Source organism: Cuculus canorus, chromosome 17, assembly GCF_017976375.1.
Source record: "Cuculus canorus isolate bCucCan1 chromosome 17, bCucCan1.pri, whole genome shotgun sequence".
NCBI classification, from domain to species: domain Eukaryota; kingdom Metazoa; phylum Chordata; class Aves; order Cuculiformes; family Cuculidae; genus Cuculus; species Cuculus canorus.
Window position 1 is genome coordinate 14,829,183 of NC_071417.1, and position 11,292 is coordinate 14,840,474.

Below are 11,292 nucleotides of genomic sequence, written 5' to 3' on the forward strand. Positions count from 1 at the left end.
AGAGTCATTTGCCGCTTCTAGTTGCGAGTCTCATTCTGTTTCCCCTGCAGCAAAGGGTATTGGCTGTTATCTCCTGGTGTAAAGCACTGTTTGTGAGGCTTTACACCCAAAAGCATTAACAGTGATGCCCTGGGACTGTGCAGTTACCAGAATAGCACAAAACAAGGCGAGATTCACTACTCATTCAAACTTACTGAACTCGGCCTAAGTAGTATGCATTCCTTTTATTTAAAAACTTGTCCTAACAGTGCATGTTGCACCTATACAAAAGAATCTTCACTGTCCACACACACAGGTATATAAGGGTTCCAACAGCTGCCCCGGGTCTCAGCTAGATCATGTGCTAACGCAGCGCTCTGGCTACGTCCCATTTTGGGGAGGGGGGAAGAACTCAGCAGTACTGGGAACTCTTGGCAAGTGGAATGTGCATCCCCTTCGGGGACGGAAAGACCCCTGCCAATCCTAGATCCACCTGGGGAGAGGAGTAGGGAGAAAGTCTGTAGGAAAAGCACCAGTGTCGCCACAGGAAGATTACCAGGCTGGAGCGGTATTGGCCAAACGTCTCATGCGCCTAGGACAGGGAGAAAGAGGTACAGTAAGTGCTGTGTTACAGTCATGTGAAGTCTTACTAAAAAGGAAATCACTTCTTGTGAACTCCATGGAGGTGTACGTCCTAGAGAGACTTCCTTGGTCAACTGAGACTGCCCCATTGATAGCACGAAGACACTTTTTTCAATAACAGCTTTTAGGGAACTTTTGCTCATTAACTTAAGTTGAACTGCTGCTGAAAACTATTCAGCCAGCTATAGCTGAGAAGCAGAATAGTTATATAACTGTTGATCAGCCGTAAAAAAAAGTCCTGGGAAAGGGCTGAGCCAGTTCAGTTCCTACAATGTATCTTCTGGAGAGATTCTAGCAGTCATTTCTACCTGCCAGGAACAGTTCACCGAGCAGGAGCAAGTGCTCTCACCTGCTTGTCGAACAATGCTCAGTGGGTCTCTCCAGCAAGCAAATCCCCTGCACAAGCAGAGAGCGCAGGGAAAACAATAATAATAATAATTAAAAAAAAAGGAAACTTTGCTTCAAGCAGGAGACTGCTAAAGTAGACATTGAAATGTTTGTGGAGCAAGGTGATAACAGTTTGATATCCTGAAGCTAATGGGTATGAGTTTATTTTGTGGTGTGCAAGTCTGAAATCCTGCCAGCTGGCTCTCAGTAGAGAAATGTAAACATCAAAGCTTTTAACTTCTGTCTTAGAGACAGGCCAGAAGGAGAACTGTCTGAACGAGTGTTGGCACCTTGTATTTCTGTCCTGGTCTCTGATCTTCTTCTCCATCTCGGCATCTGTGAGGGTTTCCAGAAGAGGGCACCACTGGTCAGCATCCCCCGTGTTGCGAATCGCAATTTCCACCGTCGGCAAAGGGTTCTCGCTGCATGGCAGGCAGAAGGAACAAAGCAACATCCATCAATGGTCCCACAGCACCTCTCTGAGCTACCAGCTCAGCTGCAGGACACGCAAGAACACATCATCGTCAACTACAGTGTGTCAGGATTAAGTGTTCCTTCTTAGCCCCGCTTGGTACAGTCTGGTTCTCAGAAGTACTCCAAGGGCTGACAGTTACGATCCTGTGGAGCCTGGAGTTTCAGGGAGATCAGCTATGACCATCTCCTCTCACCACCAGAGAGGGGTTTGTCAAAGCGATTGAGGTGGATGCAGTCTTTCCCACAAAGACCATTACATACCTGGCCAGCAGGGTTCAAACCCAGTAAGTGCAGGCAAAGTTCACACCAGATTACTGGTGCTGGGAGCACTTCTCCCCAGGGAAGCAGAGGCTGTTAACACGGCTCACTGTTCAGCTTTCCGTTCTGCAGCTCTGACTTCCGAGCTGTAGTTTGCTTAGCGCACAGAGCTCTTCCCTGTCAAAAGTCTGGCCGCCTGGGAGCCTGGTAGTGGAACAAGCATTGTTCTCCAAATTGCCTTGGAAAGTGTAGACTTTTAGGACCTGCTGCTGCAACCAGAGGCTGTGGTTACTCCCCGCACAAGCGATTAAAGACCAGGCTCTGTCCCAGATCACAAAATCCGCTCCTCGGAGATCTGCCCTGACCAGCTGTATTATCACATGCACAAAAATATTTACTGCTTCACTAGCCCCTTTTCAGTAAAAGTCAACAGGAACTGACCAGGAGTAGCTTCCCAAATATTGACAGTGGAGCGGAAGGCCAGCATAAATACAAAGGAGCCTCAGAATGTAAATGTTTGCTTTGAATTCTAGAACACGGCTCAGTCTGAGCTGCCCCAAGTGTGTGTGTGTGCGCGCGTGTGCAAGGAGCCCTCTGGCAGGTGTGCACGCATCTGGCTCCCTCCCCAGGGACAGGCTGCCGTGCACAGCGCTCGGGGCAGCCCGCTCATTCCCCCAGGAATGAATTCAAATGCCAAGCACCATGGGAACAGACAACATCTGCATCACAGCCACTAATCTCGAATAACAAGTCTTCAAAGTAATGCTACAGTGAAAAATTAATAGAGGGCCTTTGCTATCTGATCCTGGGAGGAGGCTCCAGTCAAAATTACCTCCAGTGTTGCTAACATCCACTAAGGAATACTCAAACCCAGGAATTTCATCTTCGCCCTAAGATTGCTACGCATTCCAGACTAAATGCTAGATCTTAACTGGCTTTTTTAACGTGACAACGTGCTCTCTTATCACATTTACTGTGCTTAACACTGAACACCTACTAGAATTAAATGAGGGTTGGAAAGCCAGCCTCGTACATGTAACTTAATCACAAGCCAACACAAGACACCACACTTCTACAGCACAGAATCAGAGGCAAACAGAAAAAATCCTCCCTCATTTCCCAGCCTTCTAAGTAAGCCGGGTCCCACTCTCCTGCTTGTTTTGATGGAGAGGACAGTGCTGCTGGCAGAATGACTGAAAAGCGCTGTCAGCTGCAGGATTCCCTCCCCTCCAGGCCACTGGCAGTAGTGCTGCAGGCAGGCCAACTGGGCAGGGAAATGTCTTCAGAGAGGGTAACTCTTGAAGCATGTGGGTCTGGTGCATGACACAACCTGGGCCATCATTCAGCTCATGAGGGCCAGACTCTGGCTGTGAGATGCTGTGTGTGGTGAATAGAAGCGTTTGGTACTGAGCAGGGAAATGCCACAGCACACCATCCTCTTGAAAGTTCCATAACCATCAGTTACCTGTCGGCTTCCAGTCCAGCTCCTTCCACTGGACTGTCAGGCTCTCCTTGTTTTGCACAGAGCCGATCTGCTGAAAGCGCTGCCCTGGCTTTCATCAACTACAAACAGTTTCACCTCTCCCTCAGATGATTAAGCAGCACATGACTTCTCAAACCTCTGTCCCTTAATATCTTAAGTTTCTTTTGATACTTCTAAAGCAGAGCCTTTCCTTACATCAGTGGAATGACTTTGGAGCAACCACCACTCCTGTGGTTTGGGAATTTGGGAACTAACCAACCACAGAACCCAAATATCATTAATCACAGTAAGGTTTCAAAAGCACTCCTTTGCTGGAAGAAGAAAGGGAAGAGGAAGGTATGTCTGTACTATGACACAAAGCAAGGTTTAAATTAGATGTCTTATTCCTTGCAAACAGCTAACGTCTGCATACTTTGTTCTGGTGGGTTTCCCCTCCTAGCTTTTCATTCTCCTCCTTGCAATGCTGCAACAGCCTAAAGAAGGCCTGAAACCTGCCTGTGTGACCTACCCCTAAAAGGAAGCGCTCTTCAGTAACCACAGCCAGAGCCATTTTTAGAGAGAACAGTGTGAAGGTGGTGTTCGTCTGATGTATCTGAGAGCCTGGACAGCACCAAAACCTTACTTGCTGCGAGTTACAGTGGCTCTCTGCTTCAAGAAGGATATGAAGAAGAAATGTCAAACTCCTGGGAATGCTCCGGCAACAAGGGGACCTTCCTCTCTGGGGACCTTCCAGACATGAACTCTCTCCCTGCCATAGTTTAAACTACAGACTAAAGACTACTTGACATTGGCTCCAAGGACTGCATCCGCCAGCAGGGCACTTTCATTTTCCTTTACCAGCTGTCCCACAGCCTCCAGCTCTTCCCTGCTTCCCCAGGCACCACTCATCATCCTCTCCCTGAGGCAAGATAGGGCTGGGCATGCTTCCCTTTGCTGCCCAGGAAGGCGTCCTGCTTCCCTGAACTGACCTCTGCAACGCTGGTGTCACCAGCACCATTCCCTCACCTCTGCAAATACATCATGTGCCGACCTCTCAAACTTCCGACTGTCGCTGTGACCCCAGGTCAGAAATCCTCCCCGTGCACAGAAGGATACTGACAGTCTGCAGACTCAGCAACACGCTGGGGATAACACCGGTTCAGTAACTCACCACAGAACACGGCACAGCACAACTGGAAACTATTATCATTAGGAGACGAGTCACAGAGCCGACTAATCCAAGCTGACACTTCTGCCTTCCAGCTGTGAGAAGGGGCTATGATCAAGCCAACTTTTAAAGTCAACCAGGGCTGAGAGCTGTGGTTCAAAACACCAAAGCTTGACACAGTGCCTGGCCCACACCAGGCAAAGCCAACGGAACAGAAATGTATCCGGGACTCAACGCTAGCCCAAGAGGGAGACACAAGGGATTCAATCACTGTTAGGTACAACAGCCTTTTGTTCTGTGGCAAAAGCTGACATTTCATCAATATTTGGTGCTGAAATGCATTACACCCAAAAGGAAAAAATACTGGAGTACAAGCACAAGCAGCGTTAAGGAGGACAGAATGGGTGCGAGCCAGAAGGACCAATCTCAAGTGAAACTTTCTGCATCAGGTCAGCTGCTCGATTCATTGATGTGAACGCCCATGAAATACAAACACGTGTGAACACTCATATCAGGAAGATGACAGTTCTGTACCTGAAGGCATACGTCTTCTGATGCCAGCTCAGCTGTCCCCGGATGCTGTAGGCAATAGTAGTGACAAACTCGCCACCCAGGCCAAGCTCTGAGCACAGCTTCAAGGCAAACTTCTCTGGTGAATTCTCCTTCTCTGACATGTCCCATTCAAACTGGTCTACAAGGGAGATGTTCCCTACGTGGATGTTTAGCTGGAGACAAGGCAAAAAACAGGTCATTTGTTTCCATTCTCACAACAGTTTGTCAAAAGTAATTTAACTGAGGAGGCAGAGGCTGGAGAAGCGGAGAGCTAACTCCTAGTTCACTGCAGCTGCAGAGCTCTTCAATTCCAATAGCATGAAGACAACTCAAGATTCGCTCACCAAGGTTCAGTTCTCCCAAAAGGACTCAACAATGCTTTCACAGAACTATGTCATCATGTCAGGGACAGGAACACGAATGTTTAGTAATCTGCCAACTTGGTTCTGTTCTCAATACAAAGGACAAAACGCAATGTGGACACAGGACTGGAATTAAGAGCTCCTTTGTCCTGAGGAAAGCCTTCATACTCTTATTCCCCACAACATAACCAGAGAAACCCAAACGGTTCAGCTCCCATTCTACGCCTTCCTGTATTACCTTAATAATAACTCGTTGGTCTGACTGATCTTCTAGGATACTGTCCGTTGGGTATGACTCAATCTGCTGTCGGATCGCAGAGGCAATAGCCGGGACAAAGGTCAGAGGATTCAAATCCAAGTCATCACAGAGAATCTCAGAGAACATTTCTGGGGTCATTAACTTTTCTGATACAGAATAAGAATGAAGAGACACCGTTAACTTTCTTTGAAATTAATGCCCGTCACTTACAGAATACAAAAAATCAATCCCACAGCGCGACAAGGGGAATCCTAAATGCATCACCTTTTGCTTTGAAAAGGGTGTTTTGTATCAGGTTTGTAAGGATGTGCACACTCACGCCTTCTTTACTTGCTCAGCAGAGACAACGTAGCTATGGTCTAATAATCCATATACACAAAGGAGCCAAAGTGGGAGAGCTTTAAAGTTTTGTGTATACGGGCAAGGACACAAATATACTCATCCTTGTTTTCTCTTCATATTTGGTGATGAATACAACTATATCCATTGGGAAACTCTCCTTCCTACATACCGTTCATGTTCCACGTAAACGCATCTCTGAGTTTCTGCCCATCAATTTCCATATCAAGTCTGATTGGAACCAGAACCTCTGGCTGGGATGCATTCTCGTGGATCACCGCTGGGTCATGGTCATCAAAGCTAATACAAAGAGCAACAACACAGGATACGCAATTAGCACACGACACATCTGGCATCTATAGAGGGAAGGCAATGGCTGATGGAAGCAATCCCTACACTCCCAACTCCCCCATCGGTCTTTATACACATTCTTCAATGGAAGCTTACAAGGCTATGGCAACCTATGCCACCTTTTATTACCTCTGTCATAATACATTCCTGCAAATAAAAAAGGAAGCTTTCCAGGATTACATTTTATCTTGGCTTCCTCAACTTTTATAATGGAAAAATAAAAGTTAGTCACGAACTACAGCAGCATTTTCCATTCAATATGTTAGATCAAAGTCACTGGAATATGTCAGTGAGAGACAGTTTGTCATTCACAGGAGGGTTCGCAGGCTCCTCAAATAACAAACCTTTAGGCAAATCAGCAGAAACTACAAGAAACTCATGATGAAAAGAATGCACCATTTCCCTGACAAAAGGAAAGTGTTCTCTCCAAGCTATGGTGGGCTGCTGCAAGGAAGAGCTTCAAGACACACTAAGAGCCTGTAGGTCCCTTGTCAGTTTGAGATGCATCACATTATAACAACACATCAGCACTACCCTGGCACTGTGTCATGGCAATGGTTTCCACTTTTTGGAAGCAGGAAGCTGTCTTACCACAGAGGGAACGTCCTCTTCTTATCCCTGCCCATGCGATTTCTGTTAATTGTCGTTGAGCATGGTACTGCATCCAGGTGATGAGAGCTGTTGGGCAGGGTTGGCACCCACTGATTGTTCCTCTTTGCCTTCTGTTCTCTGAAGAAGGAGACTATGTTAAACTGCAGACCCCTGAGCACCACTGCTACCACTTAAGGAATGTATGATTTTACACTTTAAGTCCTATTATGAGCTCCTGTTCCTTTTTCTGGAACCTTCAACACTACTGTTTGACTGAGAATTCATTTCCACACTAGCACCTGGGAAGCCCACTCTCCAGCTCACAATTATTCATCGGATACAAATCCAGGTGCACTGCTCTAAGTATTTGGATCTCACATTTGGATTTTCTGTCTATACTTTATAAAGAGACCGCTGCTAAATGCATCTTCTCCAGAAGGCAGTATGTGCAGAGAGTCTGTTCTACAAAACATCTGTTACAGCTGGAATGCAGTAATTGCAAGAAGAGCTGTATCATCAGACAGTTACGTTTTTCTTCCTGTTGTATGTGGGCAGTAACCCCATCCTCACGCTCTGGAGGCGTTCATTTCCCCAACACTGCAAATGCTCGTTAGCACAGACTGGCAGCACCTGCTGCACAATGGCCCAGGTTTATGCAATTTCTTGTGCTTCCTGACTGAGCCGACACCTTCCAAGCAGCTCCGTTCTGATCTTGGCCCTTCACCAATGCTGTTTACCTGAGGTAGGTGGGAGGTTCTGTGCTGATAGACACTGCCTTATACTTCTCATCGTTTCCATCCAAGATTTCTTCCACTTCAGAGGCCTTTAGCAGCGTCACGCTAGTGGCTAACGTGGTATAGCCATGATCTATTACCAGGAAAGATGCCATTAATTAACATGGAAAATAACTACATAACAATGTAGCATTAACAGGCTGCCCAGTGAAAAGCCCTCACCGCAGGAAGGACTTAAATAGGTTACCGAGTGGTACGAGTGTGTGCCCCCCAAATACCTTCATTTATCTTCTTGTAGACAATTTTCAAGAAAGGTTTTGACATGGCATTTTGTACACAGGGGATAAATGGAGATGACATTTCTGAGTTACCAGTAGCCTCCACTCTCCCGCACACACCAGGATGCTCTGCTCCCAGTGACAGAAGCCTAGCAACAGAGCCTAGCACTAAAGAAACAATGGGCATTGACTTGCATCTAAACAGCAGGAATAAATGTGACTCTTGGGAGCAGAGGTGGAATGTCTTAGTTAATACACAGCAATCCCCAACACAAAGCCTAAAGAAATACAATTCTAAAGACAGATGCAGGATGACACTCAAGAGTGGTCATCTTTCATTCGGATTAAGAGTCAAGACACAGGGAGGGTTAGAATTACACGAGCTTCCCTCAGGTACTACCACCAGATGAACCTTGTTCTTCCAGCGTGCAACTTATTTACAAACTCTGGTCACTGGAATTTACTCAAGATGGAAGTGAATACTACAAAAACAACACTTGAGGGAAAAAAGTCCTTAAATAATTATCAGATAAACTTTAAATCTAGCATACTTTTACTTAAGAGGAGGAAGAGAAAAACAATTCTTTCCTATCCTTTGCAATCACATGGTTTAGCTCTGCACACCTACATCTGCCTAAATCTCTTCCACAGCCTTCTGGGAGGAAAAGTCCAGAAAACAGTAAGCCCTCAGTGGCTGTTACGAGTTAGAAATAAGAGAGGCAATGATCAATAGAAAAGCTGATACGACTTGGGAAAGGGGGCAAAGCCTTAGGACAGCTCTTGCTCAGTTACAGAGACCATCTGCTTTGAGAGTCCCATTAAGGTTCTGAGAAAAACGAGTTAAGCATTGGATGCACAGTTGGGGTGGCCACAGGGAGAGATCAGAGGAAGAGGATTAGTCATTAATATATACTGTAACAACACCAAAGGTCACTGTAGAGATTCTTCCTGTAGCACAGCTAAGAATAACAGGCAGATAAGACTTACATCTTCTGGGGCTGTGAGACCGCTGATTTTCTGTTAAACAAAAAAAGAAAGCAACAGGTCATCAGGATCCCTGGCGGAATGAGACATAAGTCCAGAATGAACCATTTATTTTTATTATGCTTCAGTCTAAAGAGCGTACAACAAGTCATATTGCTAAGAAATGTAACCGCTTCTTATTAGCCTCCCACCAAAAACAATACTGAGGCAGCTATGCTCTTCCTGTGGCGGTCACATCAGTAGCAACACACCACAACAAATTCTGGGAGGCATAAACATTCAGTCCCTGCAAGAGGCAAAGTTAAGGAAAGATGCGCATTTTCAGTGAAAATTTTTGCCCTTCTGAACCACCAAAGACAGTTTTTCAAGGGAAAATTTTCAGATTTCAGATAAATGTTACTGGTAATCTGAACTCATCTTCTCACCATGTGAAGAGGCCACTATCTTCTTCCTCTCTTCCACGGTGGCGAGGCGCCTCCAGAGCGAGGGGTATCTCTTGTACAGGGAACCCCGAAACATACGTAAGTAGTTTCCTACCTACAAGAAGAAAAGTGGAGACGTGGCCTGGTGTCCTAGCAGGGCCTGCTATTCCATTTAAGAGACTTTTAGCAGAAGCTGAAACAAATTCAACTCTTTGTAATGATAAAGATGGACTTCCTGAGAGGATTTTTTGGTTTGTTTGTCATGACAGGCTGACTGCACTGGGTTGAGTGTCACACAGCACTACAATTTTTGCAACAATACAGGAAACATAATTTTTATTAGCACTTATTTCGCTAGTCCAATACAAAACCCCCCATCTGTTGACAATAATCCATTTAATAGAAAAAAAAATACATTTGTTTTCATGCGTTTTTGAACAGCTTAACCTTTCTCTACTTCAATTTCTGTTTCAATGCACAATGCCCAGTAGGAATCAAATTGAACCAGACGCCCAGCTTTCTGACAGTTACCATTTTGGACTTGGTGATCTGAAAAGTCTTTGGCAACCTACGCGATTTTATGATGCTATGATTTTTACTTTGAACCTCCATGCCATCTAGACGTTGCTTGAACACAGCAAATGCCCAGAGACTCACATTTTGGTTCAAAGCCCTTGAACACATAAAATGCGATCACTGCCAGTAATCCTCTTTCAAATCTAGTTACCATCTGTAAAGCATATCTGTTCTCCCTGGCACAAGATCCTCACCTGCGCCAAGGGTCACAGCAGGGCTCACTGAACAACAGAACTATTTCTAGACTCTGAAATAAATGAGAAACCAGAATGTTGGATTGACTGGAAAGGAACAATGTTGTTAAACCCTGTTTCACACAGGGTAAATAATCAGTTTTAAAAGACTACTTTACAGTGGAGAATTCCAGGCCGAACACTAAGGATCATGGGAATTTATTCTTGTTATAAATCTTGTTTTAGTTTTCAAAAGAGTCTAAGATGTGGATGCCCTTTCATGACTAGCTGACAAAGTGAGAAACGCTAACTTGTTTAGATCCAAGTGCCTGGCACAGTGGGTGATGTGTCTTTAGAAGGTGCTTGAACTTATTGTGCGCTGTAGTACAGTCACATGCTTGGCTTTATTTTAAAATCACTAGTTTGGCGATTTGCATTTGCTTTTAAATCCTGTTTTCTGATAGCTTCTGCCTTTTTTTACGCCAAGAGGCTAGCCTGTGGAGAACAATGGGTGACGTACTGCTTTCTTATAATGAAATGTGCTACAGAACACTCAGTATTCTTTCTTCTTACATTTTGTAACTAAATATTAGCTACCGAGCTAAAACTGATTCTTGCCTTACACTCTTGGAGGTTTTTAAGGAAGGATTTCCAAGCCCTAGTTTCAGCCACAACTGCTGCAGCCAACTTCAGTTCTGAGGGGAACCGAAATCCAATGTGTAGATTGGGAGCACCCCGGCAGAGCGACACACAATAACCTTTTTATTCCTTGTCTGATAGGACTCACTTTGATCTTAACACCTATTTTCAGGTCATCTTGAGCGGTACCTGTGGCTCTGCACGGCTCATCACCGGCCAGGAGTCAATGGTAGGTTAAAAGGCGACCCTTTTCCCCTCCACGTGCCCGGTGCGGCGATCTCACTGTTATCTGAGCGCACTCGCAGCTCTTTCAAGCTTTACATCTCTCAGGAGAGGAGGGGCCTGCAGCCCCCGCTCTGACCCACCCCGCAGACCGCTCTGTGCCGCCGCGCGGGGGCTACAACGCTTTTTCTGCCCGTTCCCATCCGCGCCAGGCCCCGAGGCCTCCCCGGCGCGGATCCGGCACAAAGGGCCCCACCCCGCGCCCGCACCTCGGAGCCGATCATGTAGAACTCGCCGTCCTCCTCCAGCTGGAACTTAACGGGCTTCTGCCCGAACGTCTTGCTCAGCGCCATCATCATCATCGCGGCGGCGGCGGCGGCACCCGGCGGCGAGTGGAGCGGCCTGAGGCGCCCGGGGCGGAGAGACTGCGCATGCGCGAG

At 46.2% G+C, this 11,292-nt stretch overlaps 1 protein-coding gene across 1 annotated transcript; it reads right to left on the bottom strand.

Annotated features, from left to right (window-relative positions):
- Window positions 1-205: 205 nt before the first annotated feature.
- Window positions 206-11,256, bottom strand: SMARCB1 (SWI/SNF related, matrix associated, actin dependent regulator of chromatin, subfamily b, member 1). Its single transcript, XM_009566460.2, has 10 exons — window positions 11,122-11,256; window positions 9,246-9,357; window positions 8,824-8,853; window positions 7,562-7,691; window positions 6,825-6,962; window positions 6,055-6,182; window positions 5,523-5,689; window positions 4,905-5,095; window positions 1,299-1,430; window positions 206-571 (listed from the first exon to the last, which is right to left on the bottom strand). Exons 1-10 carry the CDS (start codon window positions 11,212-11,214, stop codon window positions 532-534), a joined length of 1,161 nt encoding a protein of 386 aa, XP_009564755.2. The 5' UTR covers window positions 11,215-11,256; the 3' UTR covers window positions 206-531.
- Between the last annotated feature and the right edge of the window lie 36 nt (window positions 11,257-11,292).

Bases quoted from the DNA above. Each gene is read 5' to 3' on its own strand.
- SMARCB1 (XM_009566460.2), bottom strand. From the start codon at position 11,214: ATGATGATGATGGCGCTGAGCAAGACGTTCGGGCAGAAGCCCGTTAAG. The intron at 5,096-5,522 runs GTAATACAGGAA...CCTTGTCTCCAG, and splicing joins ACCAACGAGTTATTATTAAG to CTAAACATCCACGTAGGGAA. The intron at 1,431-4,904 runs GTACAGAACTGT...CCTGCCATGCAG, and splicing joins CAGAAGACGTATGCCTTCAG to CGAGAACCCTTTGCCGACGG.